We start from the raw sequence: 17,354 nt of genomic DNA, 5'->3' as shown, positions 1-17,354 counted from the left end.
GTTTAATGGTAGTAATTACTGACGAAAGACATCTTTGTCTTGACTTCTTCTCATTTAATAATAGATGGAGTGTTCTCTTTTGTTTTTTCTTTCCCTTATTAATTATCTGTCTTTTCCTCTTTTATTATTTTATCGGTTCATTATGTGTACAATGTCAACGCCATACCTCGAGCCGGACGGGAAGCCCGCTCAGCTTGCTCTCCTGTCGACCAGGTTGACCAGACACTGATTTACTCAGGTGGTCAACTGGACAATGATCCCTCCGATCGCTAATGAACCGCTTCCCACTCGGGTGCGGCCGAGCCTTACTTAACCTCTGGCATTGTCCGCCTTGATTTTGACCTACACCATCGCAATTGACTCGTGCTAGGTAGGCTCCTCCTTATCACCACATCACAAGCCTCCCCTTCAAGTCTAGTCGAAGGAGACTGCAAGTCCGACTGACTAGACAGGAAGATGTGTCTTCGGCGATTTCAAAGTTTGTTCGACCCATATGCAGACCGGCCTGTGTTGGTCTTTAATCGCTGATTGGCCTACAAGCCCACGCCACTTTAGCTTCATTATGTTGTTGCCAGGTTCAGGCATGTGACCCATTCTTTACGCCGATCGGGACGATGCGCAACAACACTTGGCACATGTTTTTATTTTTCCCTACGCGTCCTTGGGTGAGCTCGATCGTGACTGACGTCATCCAAATTTCTTGAAAACCGTGCAAATCCCTGATAATTATGGCCAAGCACGCGGCCATACCTTTTTAATTAAGCTCATTAAATGCTACCCAGTGACTGAAAGACATGTGTCCCTCATTGTCGTTGCACGATCAACGTGATAGGCGGATATTCTCTTGTAACGAGGTGTGCGCCTTTTCAAAATCAATGATGGGATCTGCTTCTATGTTTTCGTAGCTTTGGATCGGACGGCTGAGGTCGATCGGCTATGAGATTTATAAACCTCGCGTGTGTCGTCGTCTTCCTCACTCTGCGTTTTTCGTCTCCCTCACTCTACATCTCCGTCTTCGAACTTTTCGTCGACACTGTGTTCTTCTTATTTTCCAGCGGTCGTAATGATCTCTCTAGTAAGCTTTCTGTACCCTTCAACTAGGGCTGCAAACGAATTGAGCCGGCTCGCGAGCTTTTCGAGCCGGCTCGAAAAATATTCGATTCGTATTCGAATTTATCGAATTCGAGCCGAACTCGAACATGTTCGAACTTTTTCTTGAGCCGAACTCGAACCCAAATTATATTGTTCGAGCCGCTCGCGAGCCGCTCACGAGCTTTAATATTTATTAATATAAGTTAAATATATATTAAATAAATAAATTTCGAGCCTTTCTAACATATTTTCGAGTAATAATTCGAATAGTTCGCGAACATGTTCGAATATTTCGAGCCGAATTCGAACCCGAACCCTAATTCGAACCGAACTCGAACCAAACATTTTAAAATCTTCGAGCTTCGAATCGAGCTCGAACTCGAATATACCTATTTCGAGCCGAATTCGAACCTTAAATTTTTCAGCATATTCGGCTCGATTCGATTCGTTTACACCCCTACCTTCAACCGGCTCTGTTCGTTGTTCTTAGCACCCTTTCAATCGAACTTCTTCGTTGTTTCTTACGTTTATTTTCGATGGCAAGCTCCTCTCAACCTCCTATCTTCGTCCCTGGACTCTAGTACACGTCCATCGAATCCAGGTTCGACGAAGGCGATGCTGAGAGTTTGAGAGTTGTCTTTGAAATTCCCTCTGATTATCAAATCGGTCTTCCTTCGGCTTTTGACCGCCCGAACGAGCCGCCTCCGGGTTTTGTATGCTTCTTTAGGGACCAATTTACTGCCGGCCTGCGGTTCCCGATCCACCCTTCTTCTATGTCGTTTGTAAATATCACTACAACAAAAACCCTCATAGACATCGGTGGAACAACAACGATTTTAAGCAAAAACCGATGTCTTTGAGTATTTTACACCGGTTTTTCCAAAAACCGGTGTCTATGAGCACAGATTTTCGCTCATAGACATCAGTTTTTTAGGCGATGTCTATGAGCGCCTTTTTTTCGTTAATAGACATCGATTTTAACAGCGGTTTTTAAAATTTGGTGTTAATAAACTAAAATAAAATATTTTAATTTTCCCACTTGCCAAAATTTGCAACACTATGAAGTTCCCTCCAAACCTAAACTTATATCCCGCCCCTTCATTCGACCATCTCTCTCAGCCTAAACCTAAACCTAAACCTCTGACCATCTCTCTCAACCTCATCTCCCTCTTCCCCTTCCTAGATCGACGCCCCTTCCTCTTCCGATCAGGATCAAGACACAATGCCCTTGCTTCTCCGTCCAATCACACTGCATCTCCTCCAACTCCTCCCTTTGGGTGAGAAGAGGAAGCCTTCTTCGCATTTTGGTATGTTTTTTTTCCACAACACTTGCTTTTATATTCCGCAGTCAAAGACTTAGCTCTCCTTCTTGCCTTCCCAAATCCGTCGGGTTTCTCCTTCCCGATCGCCATGCCCTCCTCCTCCTTTCTCTCTTCTTCCCTTCCTCCCTCTCCGCGGCGGTGACTACCCAATCATCGGCCTTGCCGTCCAATAGCTCCACTGTGTACGACTTCCTCCAGGAGTACAACCTCCCTCCCGGCATCCTCCCCGACACCGTCAAGTCTTTCTCCGTCGCTTCCAACGGCTACTTCGTCATCGATCTCTACGGAGAGTGCTACGTCGACTTCGAGTACGTCGTCTACTACGCCCCGCGCGTGTCTGGCTTCCTCGGCTACGGCTCCGTCTCCAACCTCGAGGGTGTCCAGATCCGGAGCTATCTCATCTGGTACGGCGTCAGCTACATCAAGGTCGACCTCCCCTACTCCGATTTCATCTACATCCAGTTCGGCTAGGTCACTCGCAAGCTCGGCATTGACCAGTTCCAGCACATACACTCTTGCAGAGGGAATCTCTCTCTGTTTCAATGTGCCAAGAAGGTTGTCCGTCCAGCGTTCGAGGTAATGCCACTGTGTAGTTTCTGCGTTTACAATCGATTTACTTTAGTCCATGAGTCAGAGAGACTTTCCAAGTAGCAAAGGTTGCAAGGAGAATTTAAAAGGGCTTATTTTATCCTTGCTTGATAGAGAAACTAAAAAGAATCCAGCTGGACTTCATTGATTCAATGTTCTTGTGAACAAGTGGAACGATGTCTTTAGTAGTATGAGAATTACAGACTCCGTCGGTCTAACTTTGAACTAAATCTTGCTAACAAAACAAAAAAAGAAGAAGAGAGAAATAGATAACCCTAGTAGTTTTTTCAATGTTCTTTTTGTCATTTAGTATAATTCAGGGAAATATTGAAGTATAGTCCTGAAATTGGTCAAAGAGAATCTCTTCCATAGATCTTGTTTCTTACGAAGTGTTTTTCTTTTCATTAGTGTTATTATAGATCTATCAAAACTTTTATAGGGATTTTCTGGGCTGCTCCACTGAGTCAAGGAATCAGCAAGTTTTAGTTCAGAAAGCAACAACAACAGAGCCATAGATACATGAAACACCATATGAATCTAATTCATTCTTGTAATAGACTAATTTCCAAAGCCTCTTATTCTTTGATATTGTACGGGGAAGCAAGCCCCAATGAAGCAAAAGTAGGACCTTGGCAACAACTTCCACCATACAAAGCCATTTGGACAATGAGGAACTAAACTATAGATGTTTGCCCTTTTTGCATTGTTAGTGTAAAATTTCTCATATCTTCATTCTTTTTGGCAGTTCTGAGGAGCTAACCTTCATGTGTGACACAGAGTGAAGGTGAATTTTCCCTTTCTATTGCTTATAAGAAAGGGCTTATATATGTTTCAGCATTGTCAAGGTAAGAGAATATAGATATACTGAACACTATAGCATAATTAGTTGATTTCCAAAAAATTCAGTGATAACCAGTACATCTATCTTTCCTTGCCTTGAAAACTGGTTTCTGAACTATAGATATATAGAGAGAATATCTGCAGAGTCAATATAGGCATGGGTCATGTTCATTTTAGTTAGCATCATGCAGTGACTTTGCAATCCTGGTTAGGATGTTATGGACAAAGGAATCATAATTAGCTCAGATGAATATACAAATTTAAACTGTGACTCACAGCATCTTGGACAGATTTCACAATGCTGGCATTAGAAGTGTCAGAGTTATCTCCCACAGCCTTGCCAACAATAGACATGCACCTCCCTCCACCTAATAGGAATTAAATCAAACACTAGAGATGCAATAAATTGAGCGGAAAACCCAGATTGCTGCTTGTAATTAAGCTACTTCAAAAATTGAGCAGAAATTATCAATTTCAAGCCGTGCGCACTCGGAGAAGAAGCAAGGATTCGAGTACCAGTGAACGTAGGGGATGGAAACCTTCGAATAATTGCGAAAAGGGGACGAATTGGAACCGGAAATAGAGATGGCGGCGTCACGACAGGAGCAAAAGCCATTACTTCTCCACAGCTGATTTCTTTTATAGGGATTTTTATGTAGATCAACCTCTTTAACTACATTGCTTGTCAACTGAGGATAAACTTGCAACGTTAAATTAGTGGAAAATGGAAAAACCTTACTTACCCTTGAATCCCTAACCCCACAGCTGCTGAAACCCTCTCTCAACTTTGTTGGTGCCAGCCTCAACAACATCTAGCTTGACTCCCTGCTGGCGTATTACCTCAATGGTGACTTTGCCTTCCTTGCCAACTTCACAAATCATTTATTAATTAACTCTTTTTAATGTTTTCATAGATATGGAATTCCATAGGTTGTAATAGATTTATTAATTAACCCTTTATTTTATGCAAGTATGTCTATGATGGAGAATTTTGTTATTGGTTATATATTGAACCATTTTTTTCCATTTCAGAATATTTTTGTTCCCCAACTTTGAGCAAGTCATGTGAAAGAAAGAACCATACTGCCCTTTTTTACAAGAATGTTTGTAAGAAAGCAGTTGCAATCAACATGAGTTATAAATTTTACATATACTGCTTTATGCATTTCATTATACACTCTAGTCGGTGAACTTCAATCTGTCCATGGAGTATGTAAGTTTGTCATGCACTATTCATTCCCTTGGAAAAATACTTGAAATTAACAGAATTTAATCTCTATCATACATAATTTCCATTCAGGATGACAACAGATATAACTCAAGTAGAGGTGCACATTTAAATCTCAAACGTGCAGAAAAAGCTAGCATATTGGTTAACAAGAATCCAGGTATGATTTGCACAACCTTGATAAATTTAATTTTAGGTAAAATAATGGCATGTAGCCATGAGGTAAGGAATGTATCCGATCCACCTGGTGAAATAGGTTTGCTTTTTGAGTAATTATGATGATTTTCTTTTTTGTCTCCCTTTTATATATTTAACATACACTTGGTACTTGGACACTTTACAGTGGCTGCTTGTGACTTGTTGATTATTTTTTACGTTTATGTGCCTTATCTGACGATTCTCATGACTTGCCTTGAAACAAGGTAATAGTAAATTCTATAATTGTGTGAGTGTAGTCGATGGGTAACTTTTGATTACAAAATGTGTATTATAACCAAGTTAAGGGTTTTTTTCTTCCCTTCAAATGGAATCCAAATTAGTCCTTTTGCCGTTTGGATACAGAGAAACTAGGAGAAAAGGTGTTAATTATCAGAAGGCTAACTTGTCATATTAACACGAGGATCAATTTGAAACTATTCAACCCTGAGCCTAAAAGTTTATGTTAGCATGTATGTCATTTGAATGCTAATTTATGGGTTTTTTTTAGATTGTTCTGTTAGCTAAGTGGTGCTAATAATTCTGAATTATCTACACCACAGCTAACTTTGCATTGGACTGATAAAGTGATAAAGCATTTTAAAGTCTCTCTTTCCATGTATAATAATTAAATTCTTTGTTGCTACAGCTCTTGTTGATACTCTGGCCGGTAAGACTCATGCTTGGGAGGAGGATCGTGGCATGCTATTCATGTATGAGAGTGTTCCGCTCCTCTCAGAGTGTCCACTTTTCATATGTAAGTAGGAAACATGGCAGTTTCAATTGGTTTTAACTATCAGTATTGTCTTTCAACTGATTTAGACCCATTTGTCGATCTTTTCATGCAGTTTCCATCTTTCAACACTGCAGATTCTATTTTGGAGCACCTTTTTAACCCCTTGCATTGTTCTTATATCTTAACAACCTAGTGTTTGCTTTCAGTATGAAAGATTAGAGGAAGGGTCAAACAAAAAGAAGGAAATTCTCTCGGAGATCACTGAGATGATGATGCACAGAGCACACCTTGACAGTAGCATCAAACTCATCGGCAATCTAATTTTTGGATCGGCTGTTGCACCTTCAGTCCTCAAAACCGTGAGGCCATCTGGTCAGGCTCTGGTTGATGATTGGGTTTGCTTGAAAACAGTGGTAAATATTGTGCTCTAGCGTATTCATCTTCACAATCTATTTTATTAAACATGACCATGTGTTAACAAAAAACCTTAGGTCCAAGCATTCGAGTCGCATTGTGGATCGCTCACTCAATATGGCATGAAGTATATGCGAGCTTTCGCAAACATATGTAACGAGGGTGTCTCGAAGGATGCGATGGAAGAAGCTTGTGGTAATGTTTGTGGCAGCTACAACTCAGCTAAGTGGAGTCCCTTTATCCATGGCTACAGTGCATGATCTTGTATCTCAAAATTGCACGTCTAGTGCAATGTAAGCTCATCAGTGCTCATACATAAATATATACACACTGGCAGTAGGAATAGTCATATGCTTACTTAAACTTGTTCAAGGGTGTTGTTTCAGATAGCCGAGCCACCTAAAATCTCGGTCTTGATATTTTAATTGACAATGCATGTTAGCTAATATAATTAATTTAAAGTGGTAATTGGGTCAATATTGGAAGATGGTTATGGAATTTTAGTATTTATAAAGTTTGAATGTATTCTTGAGGTAGTCTCCTAACGTGAACTTGCTCAACATTGATTTCAACTCAATTTGATTGTTCAAGGTGGAATTCTCTTCCTCAAATTTTGACACAGATTTTTCTTAAGTTTTGACACAGGTTGTATCTTGAATCTTCTTGGTAAGTCAAATTCAGTCTTCTCCTTGAGTTGTATTGACAGAAACTACATCAGCAATGCATTATTAACTGCATGTATTATTCTTCTTGGTAAGTCAAATTCAGTCTTCTCCTTGAGTTGTATTGACAGAAACTACATCAGCAATGTATTATTAACTGCATATATTATTCTTCTATTTTTGTTCTTTGCTATAGTTAAGTAGACCAAATGATACTTTTGTTTGACAGATTAGAACAGTGGATGTTTTAACTCAGAAAACTAGGCATTTGAAGGTGAAAAGTGTTGGATCGAGATCGCGCTAGAGGGGGGGGTGAATAGCGCTCGTGGCTAAATCGTTCGATTATCGTAAAACTTATTGGAGTTAAAACAACGCAGCGGAATAAAAACAAGCAAAACAAAAGACACAGAGTATTTTTACTTCGTTCGGAGCCTGTGACGACTCCTACTCGAAGGCCCGCGATCCTTGATCGCTTCCGGTGGGCAACAACTATAAGCTCGTATGAATATTACAAACTAATTACAAATTTAACTGCAATTAAAATTATACCGACAACAGTAGTAGAAAAGAAATCTGAGCTCCGGGTTGTCGGAATGTTGCAACAGCACTTCGGAAGCAGTACTTGAGCAGAACACAGCAGAATGGAAGCTTGGAAAATCGTTGTTCAGAGCTGCTGGTCGAAACCCCTTATAAAGGGTGTTCAAGGCGCCTTCTACTGTTCACCAAGGCGCCTTGAACAGCCGAGTCAGCCGCGGAGATGAGGAGCGAACTGGTCGAATCTTATCGCAGACTCAAGGCGCCTTCCACTGTTAACAGGGCGCCTTCATCTATTCAAGGCGCCTTCCACTGTTCATCAAGGCACCTTGAACAGCTTCTCGCAGCCAGCTCCAGCCTTGCATCCGAGGCGCCTCCAAGCTCCATGGAGGCGCCTTGGACACTGTTCATCCGAGGCTTTACGTTGCTCCTTTTCACCTGCAAGATACGTTAGTCCCAAACACTACCCTGCAGCACAAAGTTAGCACATAATTCAACACATATTATAAATAAAGTATTAACAGTCTCCGGACTGTCCGAGTCTGACTTCAGGTTTCCAACCGGAAACCCTAGGTCGACCCGACGCCTACTGTTCCCTCTACGGGGAACGCGTCCTCACCTACTCCACTCAGGAGATTTACCTGTTGCCAGTACGATCCTCCAGATCGACTGGACTTTTGCTCGGCACTCGACGCTTCCGGACTTTCTGCTGGACATCCGCTTCCCGGCTAGTCCAGACTTTCACCTGGTTCGCGACACCAGGACTTTTCACCTAGGGTTACCACCCCCTAGGACTTTTGCCTGAAGCCATCGACCTGCCAAGACTTTCCGCATAGGGTTACCACCCCCTATGACCTAGGGTTACCACCCCCTAGGGTTTTCACCTGCCTAACCGCAGCTAGGACTTTTGCCTAAGTATCACTTAGGACTTTCCTGCAAGCTCCATGAACTTTGTTAGATAACACCACCACTTAACTTTGATCCCTTTGCCATAATCAAAACCCAGGTTCGATCATCTGGTGCTCACTGCACCAACAATCTCCCCCTTTTTGATTATGGCAATCTTGGTTCAAAGTTAAGTAAAACATAACTTTTAAATAAAGGAATAAATAATGAAAGTTAACCAGAAGCATCAATGCATAAATAAAATTTAAAGTTTATGCTCCCCCTTTCATTCTTGATTTCTTAACTTTGACTTTTCTCTCCCCCTTTGACATAAATCAAAAAGAATTAAGAAAAGAGAAATAGTCTAGTTAATTTAAGCTCCCCCTAAAGGGTAGCATAGTTAAGTACTCAGACTTAAAAAAATCTAGGTGAAGTACTTAGCTCAATTCATAAGGTGTTTGAAAAGAATTGTTGCATAGATAATTTAAATTTTAAGTTAATGCCTTAATAACTTCTTTGAGTTTAGGTGTCCAAGCATGAGTCAAACTTGATTGGGTATCAGAGCCCTAAAGGAATTTGTTTAGCCTTAAAGTACTAGCATGACTCTGTTCATTCCCCCTTAATTAATGCCAAATTAAATTCTTAGGGTCTTAGAGTACAAGCATAAGAAGAACTTTATATTATCCTAATTCCAGCTCATCCATTCTAGATTATCAAACATGTGCAACTTACGAATGAGTTTGAGATGAGATTATTTGAAAATATTGAAAATTTAAGTTCCAAATGAGAAAATGCTAAACTTTTGAGAATTTATTGAAAATTAATTAGAGTTAACTTTAGCAATCAGAATTTGATAATTAAATATTTTTAAATCCTTTTAAATTAATATTTTGACAGTAATTGAATTAATTTTAAAAGATTTTGAAAAGAATTTTCAAAAGATTTTTGAAATGAATTTTCAAAGGATTTTTAAATAAGTTTTTCAAAGATTTTTCAAAGGATTTTGAAATTAAGTTTAGAATGATTTTTTATTTAAATAAAATTTTCAAATAATTTTTAAATAAGATTTTCAAAGATTTTTCAAATAATTTTGAAATGATTTTGAAATGAATAAAAGAATTTTACAAACAATTTTGAAATGAATTTTCAAAGGATTTTTAAATAAGTTTTTCAAAGATTTTTTAAAGGATTTTGAAATTAAGTTTAAAATGATTTTTTATTTAAATAAAATTTTCAAATAATTTTTAAATAAGTTTTTCAAAGATTTTTCAAATAATTTTGAAATGATTTTGAAATGAATAAAAGAATTTTACAAACAATTTTGAAATGATTTTTAAATAATTTTGAAATTAATTTTCAAAAGATTTTTGAAATGATTTTTAAATAATTTTGAAATTGATTTTCAAAAGATTTTTGAAATGATTTTTAAAATTAAGTTTTAAAAGATTTTTGAAATGATTTTTAAATAATTTTGAAATTGATTTTCAAAAGATTTTTGAAATGATTTTTAAATAATTTTGAAATTGATTTTCAAAAGATTTTTGAAATGATTTTTAAAATTAAGTTTTAAAAGATTTTTGAAATGATTTTTAAATAATTTTTAAATTGATTTTCTAAAATAATTTTGAAATTAATTTTCAAAAGATTTTTGAAATGATTTTGAAATTAAGTTTTAAAAGATTTTTTAAATGATTTTTAAATAATTTTTAAATTGATTTTCTAAAATAATTTTGAAATTAATTTTCAAAAGATTTTTGAAATGATTTTTAAATAATTTTGAAATTGATTTTCTAAAATAATTTTGAAATTAATTTTCAAAAAAATTTTGAAATGATTTTTAAGTAATTTTGAAATTGATTTTCTAAAATAATTTTGAAATTAATTTTCAAAAGATTTTTGAAATGATTTTTAAGTAATTTTGAAATTGATTTTCTAAAATAATTTTGAAATTAATTTTCAAAAGATTTTTGAAATGATTTTTAAGTAATTTTGAAATTGATTTTCAAAAGATTTTGAAAGGAATTTTAAAAGACTTTTAAAATGATTTTTAAAGGATTTTTGAAATAATTTTAAAAGATTTTTGAAATAATTTTTAAAAGATTTTTGAAATGAAGTTTTAAAAGATTTTTGAAATGATTTTGAAAGGAATTTTGAAAGACTTTTAAAATGATTTTTAAAGGATTTTTGAAATAATTTTAAAAGATTTTTGAAATAATTTTTAAAAGATTTTTGAAATGATTTTGAAAGGAATTTTAAAAGACTTTTAAAATGATTTTTAAAGGATTTTTGAAATAATTTTAAAAGATTTTTGAAATAATTTTTAAAAGATTTTCAAATGATTTTGAAAGGAATTTTAAAAGACTTTTAAAATGATTTTTAAAGGATTTTTGAAATAATTTTAAAAGATTTTTGAAATAATTTTTTAAAAGATTTTCAAATAATTTTTAAAAGATTTTTGAAATGAAGTTTTAAAAAATAATTTTGAATTAACTTGATTTAAGTTAATTTTAGTTTTAATTTTTTAGTCATCTCACCCGATCTAAATTTTCAATTAGGTAATCCTATAATTGTTGTGAGATGAATTGAGGTTCAGTTTAAGGGGTTGATTTAACTTTGTGTTAGATTCAGGTTTAGCTTTGGGTTCAACAAGTAAGCATTCTTTGGATAAACTTCTGGGCTATGGTGAGTCACAAGGAACTCATTAAAGTAACCATGCCTTCGAGGTTTTCCAAATAGTCCTACCCATTGAACTTAATACTAAAACTTGGTCTAACTAGTTAGGATCCATTTAAGGGTAGCTTCGGTCAGTTCCACTTGGCCAAATGCACCAGGTCGAAGTCATATCTTCCTAGACATGCGATGCCCAAGCTTCCCTAACGTACTATCATCCAAAAACTTCACCAGTACTGTTAGTAAAGTTAAACCTAGCCTATTTTATCTAACCTTAATTACCCTGCCGGGTAGTCTACTCTTGTTTACCCATTTCGGGTAGATTAAGTTCGGTTACCCAGTCGGGTAATTTAGTTGGGAGTGCCAGCTATTCTGGATCCTCCTTCTATTGAATTTTAAATTTCAAATTTTGAATTTAATTTTGAATTCGAATTTTGAATTTGTAATTTGAATTTTGAATTTTTGAATTTTAATTTTAATTTTAATTTCGAATTTTGAATTTTAATTAAATTTCGAATTTTAATTTTTGAATTTTAATTTAATTGTGAATTTTAGATTTATGAATTTTGAATTTAACTTATTAAAATTGTTTTCCTTCTTGCTCCCCCTGGATCATAGCCTCGATCTGGTCTATCGAGGTAGTGGACCTGATCCTTGGGGACCCAATATTGTCCAAGTCCAATTTGATTAACGAGGTTGGACTTGGGGACCCATGTTTGAATTATGTTCCTTTTATTTCTATTTACCAACGACAGATATGATCTATATTTAGTTTTGGGCTTGAATCCAAGTCCGGATTTTTTGTAAACGGCACGCTGTTTTCCAAGAATCAGATCCAAATTCTTGGAACCCAACGTAAAGCGTTCTAACGTATCCTTGAGTTCTTTAATTTGAGTTTTCAAATTGGAATTTTCTTCCTCAAGTTGTTGGACTTGAGTTGAACTTCCAACTTGAACTGACTCAGTTAAAGAACTCGAGTCAGTCGCTTCCTTAAGGGCTATTACTTCCTTTTGGAGCGACTTAACCCGGATGTTGGATTTAGCCAATTTTTTAAGCAAATAAGGAACTAAATTTCTTAAGTCATCTATTTGAGTTTCGGCGAGAAAAGAACTTACAGTGGGGATCGGGCCTTCGGAAACGGATGCGGATCCGTGGCTTCGCTTGGACTCTGTTTCTGACTCGTTCTCGGCTTCGGACTCGAGTTCGGACTCGATTTCGTCAATTATGTTAGCCTGCACCGGTAATGCGAGAAAGCTCGTTGGTTCTTCTTCCTTGTCAGTCTCGGATTCGTCTGACGACTCGGACCAGGTTGCTTTCAATGCCTTTCTTCTTTTCTTCTTGTTTGGGCAATCTGGCTTGTAGTGACCTTTTTGGTTACAGCCGTAGCAGGTGACATCTGATCTGTCCTTTGTGTTCATTTGAGTTGCCTTCTTCGACTTGCACATCTTCCGTACGAGTTTTATCAACTTGGAAATAACTTCGTCTTCGTCTTCTGCGTCTGATTCATCGTCTTCGTCCTCTGATATTTTAGATTTGCGCCTTGACGTCGGTTCACGCGTTCTGCTAGCACCTGCAACCAAAGCAACACCTTTCTCGACCGGGCGTGCATTAGTCTGCTCATGCAATTCTAATTTAGAAAACAATTCATCTAGTTTTATTGAGGATAAATCCTTGGAAACTTTGTAAGCATCAACCATGGATGCCCACAAAGTGTTCCTCGGAAAAGCACTTAGCGCGTACCTTATTACGCCGCGATTTTCCACCTTTTGGCCGATCGCATGAAGCCCGTTGAGTAGGTCCCGGATGCGTGCGTGAAGCTGGTTCGCCGTCTCACCTTCCTGCATTTTAATATTATATAATTTATTTAAAATTAAATCACGCTTACTTACTTTAGCGTCTGACGTGCCCTCGTGCAGCTCGATTAGTTTGTTCCACAGCTCCTTCGCACTTGAAAATGGTCCGACTCTATTCAGTTCTTCTTTTGTCAACCCGCATTGCAGCATACAGGTTGCTTTGGCATCAGCTTCGACCTTCTTTCTTATGCTGGTGTCCCAGTTAGTGCATGAAACGAGTTCTCCAGCGCCGTCAAGTGGTAGCTCGAGACCGGTCTGGATGATGATCCACATCTCGACTTGCGTCTTGAGATGGTAGATCATCCGGTTCTTCCAATAGGTAAAGTCTTCGCCGGAGAAGAGCGGGGGGCGAGAAGTGCTAAAGCCTTCTTGGAGGGCCATTTAAAAGAACCTTGCCCACAAAAAAAATAGCAACAAAAATGTACCAGGACTTGATCCTGGATTAACAGTGTGGTATGGAAGGATAGAAATAGAAGTTCACCAGTTTCGAAAAAAATAATAAAATATTATTAAAAAAATATTTTAAAAAATATTATTTTAAATTTTGCCAAATTCAATATTTTATCAATACTAATAAACCGTGAAAGGATGAAAATGAATTTTTCGAAAATAATTTTGGAGGGAAAAAACGAAAGGCGTAAGGTTTTATTTTTACCCTATACACACGACAAAGCCACGAAAAATGCTTGAATGGTGGTTGCACCAGTTCTAAGCGACCCCGCTCTGATACCAATTGTTGGATCGAGATCGCGCTAGAGGGGGGGTGAATAGCGCTCGTGGCTAAATCGTTCGATTATCGTAAAACTTATCGGAGTTAAAACAACGCAGCGGAATAAAAACAAGCAAAACAAAAGACACAGAGTATTTTTACTTCGTTCGGAGCCTGTGACGACTCCTACTCGAAGGCCCGCGATCCTTGATCGCTTCCGGTGGGCAACAACTATAAGCTCGTATGAATATTACAAACTAATTACAAATTTAACTGCAATTAAAATTATACCGACAACAGTAGTAGAAAAGAAATCTGAGCTCCGGGTTGTCGGAATGTTGCAACAGCACTTCGGAAGCAGTACTTGAGCAGAACACAGCAGAATGGAAGCTTGGAAAATCTTTGTTCAGAGCTGCTGGTCGAAACCCCTTATAAAGGGTGTTCAAGGCGCCTTCTACTGTTCACCAAGGCGCCTTGAACAGCCGAGTCAGCCGCGGAGATGAGGAGCGAACTGGTCGAATCTTATCGCAGACTCAAGGCGCCTTCCACTGTTCACAGGGCGCCTTCATCTATTCAAGGCGCCTTCCACTGTTCATCAAGGCGCCTTGAACAGCTTCTCGCAGCCAGCTCCAGCCTTGCATCCGAGGCGCCTTGGACACTGTTCATCCGAGGCTTTACGTTGCTCCTTTTCACCTGCAAGATACGTTAGTCCCAAACACTACCCTGCAGCACAAAGTTAGCACATAATTCAACACATATTATAAATGAAGTATTAACAGTCTCCGGACTGTCCGAGTCTGACTTCAGGTTTCCAACCGGAAACCCTAGGTCGACCCGACGCCTACTGTTCCCTCTACGGGGAACGCGTCCTCACCTACTCCACTCAGGAGATTTACCTGTTGCCAGTACGATCCTCCAGATCGACTGGACTTTTGCTCGGCACTCGACGCTTCCGGACTTTCTGCTGGACATCCGCTTCCCGGCTAGTCCAGACTTTCACCTGGTTCGCGACACCAGGACTTTTCACCTAGGGTTACCACCCCCTAGGACTTTTGCCTGAAGCCATCGACCTGCCAAGACTTTCCGCATAGGGTTACCACCCCCTATGACCTAGGGTTACCACCCCCTAGGGTTTTCACCTGCCTAACCGCAGCTAGGACTTTTGCCTAAGTATCACTTAGGACTTTCCTGCAAGCTCCATGAACTTTGTTAGATAACACCACCACTTAACTTTGATCCCTTTGCCATAATCAAAACCCAGGTTCGATCATCTGGTTCTCACTGCACCAACAAAAAGTGGTGAGATTAGGGAAATGAAAGGCGCAAGAAGAATGAAGCAGTATAGCAAGTTGAACAGATTTTGATTCTCATAATTTAATGTAGCCTCAGCTTGATTTTTGACTCACGATGTTCTACCTTGATGTGTTGTTAAAAGAATGTTCTACCTTGATTCTGATATCTATTAGCTTTTGATGTAAAAAGAATGTTTGTGTGTTTTATGAATACTGTTGTAAGAAGAATATTTATGTAATTTGTGAATATTTGTGTATTTTATGGATACTGTTGAATGAGGAATATTTGTGTAGTTTGTGAATATTTGTGTATTTTCTTGGTTATTGTCGGTGTTTCACTGTTTTGGAAATCAAATTTGTGTTGGTAAAAAATATTGATATTACATCGATTTTCCATCGCTGCAAAACCGGTGTCATTAACTAATATTACATCGGTCGTATACCGTTGCCAAAACTGGTGTTATTATCATATAATATTACATTGGTTTTACACCGTTGATGAAACAGTGTCGTTAAGTGATACTACATCGGTTAATAACCGATTCGAAAACTGGTGTCGTTAAGTGATACTACACCGGTTTTAACCCGATGTCTAAAATGGCAGACCTTTTACATCACCTTCATAGACATTGGTCGAAAATGTAATAGACACCGGTGGAAAACCGATGTCTATGAGGGTTTTTGTTGTAGTGTATTTTATTATTTCTCTCCATCAACTAGTGTCAAACTCCTTTCGGCTGCTATGAGGGGTCGTCGTTTTATTCTGCCTGCACGGCATTCCCCTTACTACTCTGCTTTTCCACTATTTCTATTAACCCAAATTGTCTGAGCTGGGGACGTTTCTCTTCCAAGTTCGAGTGGACCTAGTCTTCTTTAACAAGATGTCGTCCTCCAACAAGCATTGGAATGACTACTATTTCTTTGTTCGCTTTCCTGAGCGGCCGGACTTCCTGACCAGATGACAATTAGAGGTGTCGAACCCTCCCGAGCTCAAGAAATATAAGAGCTGCTCGGATTACTTTCATGCAGCTTCCAGCTTGGCCGGTCAGAAATACCATATACACAAATTACTGCTGGAGGGTGTCCTCTACGTGTTCAGCCTGAGCCTGATCTGCACAAGGCTTCCGTCTACCCTAGATATGCTCTTTCTTAGTCTAACTTTTGAATCTAACAAATTTCTCTCTTTCTTTTGCAGCTCGAGTTATGTTGTGCGCACGTCTGTCCTGCAAGTCCAAACTCAGGGACGCAGAGATCAATGTTGCGGTCATAGCCAAGTTGGAGAGTTGCGGCTTGTAGTCGGTCGACTCTCATGAGGATCCGCTCAGAGAGAGCATAGGAGCCCCATCTCAAGGGAGCGACAGAGTAGCCAAGCGTACGATTGGTGGTGAAGCGATTGTCGCAGTGAATCTCCCGCCCGAGCGTCTTTTGGTAATTCCAGTCGCCATAGGCCTCAGAATCGGCTACTTCCGAGGAGCCATTGATAAGCTGAAAGAGGTGTCGCACGGAGATTGCCACCCGATCTACTACCTCCACTACACATACTCCAACCAGGACCACCCCACGTCTTTCATTTGAGCCGGCTGAAACCTCCACACCTGTGCCCGAGCAAGCGACGACGTCTCACATACTTTGCTTTCATCCGATCGAACACCGTCTTTGTCCAGGCTGCCACAAGGAACATTCTGTGTGTCATCGGTCACTTTCAAACCGCTTCCACCGTCGAAGACTCAGAAGTCTCGCATTCGGCCAGCGTCAACGTCTTAATCGGCTGGCGGAGCAACCTCAGCCCCGTCCGCCCCGAGTCGCCAGCACCACCTAACGACGGTCATCCATCTACCTACGGACGAGTGGCACGACTCTGACAACGCTGAGTCCCAAGCCCGGGAGCACCAGATAATTATTCAGGGGTCGCTAGCACAGGTATGAGTCGATGCCTGAGCCCGTGCAGCGGTCATGCCTCTTGGGGCGCTCGCCGACAATCATACCCAGATGTCCACTAGTGTGAGCTCTTTAGTTGCATGTTCCTATTGATTGCCTCTCAGGCCTAAAAATTGTTTGCTTGCAATATTGGGTAGAAAGCCTGGCCATGTGTCAATGGCTCACCTTTTTGGAGCAAGAAGTCAAACAGTTGCGCGCCCCAAGCGACCAAGCAACGGCTTCTCAGGCGCAACTGGAGCAAATGAGTGCTAAGATGGCTCAATTAAGGGTCGATCTAAGTAAGAGCTCTGAGCAGCTGTAGGAGAAGAAGAGAAAAGGCGCCGAACAGGCTGTACAATTAGCTCGGCTTGATAAACAGGTTAGCTCTTTCGATTCCAAGCTCAATTTGGCCAACAC

The 17,354-nt window shown here is 39.2% G+C and overlaps 1 protein-coding gene across 1 annotated transcript; it reads left to right on the top strand.

Annotated features, from left to right (window-relative positions):
- Positions 1 to 5,046: 5,046 nt before the first annotated feature.
- Positions 5,047 to 6,675, top strand: LOC122033842 (vacuolar-processing enzyme-like). The gene is made up of 5 exons (XM_042593004.1): positions 5,047 to 5,055; positions 5,143 to 5,230; positions 5,915 to 5,988; positions 6,208 to 6,396; positions 6,493 to 6,675. Exons 1-5 carry the CDS (start codon positions 5,047 to 5,049, stop codon positions 6,673 to 6,675), a joined length of 543 nt encoding a protein of 180 aa, XP_042448938.1.
- The last annotated feature ends 10,679 nt before the right edge of the window (positions 6,676 to 17,354 follow it).

Source organism: Zingiber officinale, chromosome 11B (genome assembly GCF_018446385.1).
Source record: "Zingiber officinale cultivar Zhangliang chromosome 11B, Zo_v1.1, whole genome shotgun sequence".
Taxonomy (NCBI): domain Eukaryota; kingdom Viridiplantae; phylum Streptophyta; class Magnoliopsida; order Zingiberales; family Zingiberaceae; genus Zingiber; species Zingiber officinale.
Note: the sequence above shows the minus strand (reverse complement) of the source record. Positions and strands in the feature narration are given on the sequence as shown.

Excerpts from the sequence above, each read along its gene's own strand:
- LOC122033842 (XM_042593004.1), top strand. Across the intron at positions 5,231-5,914 it reads ATTGGTTAACAAGAATCCAG|CTCTTGTTGATACTCTGGCC; the intron begins GTATGATTTGCA and ends TTGTTGCTACAG. Across the intron at positions 6,397-6,492 it reads AGGCTCTGGTTGATGATTGG|GTCCAAGCATTCGAGTCGCA; the intron begins GTTTGCTTGAAA and ends AAAAAACCTTAG.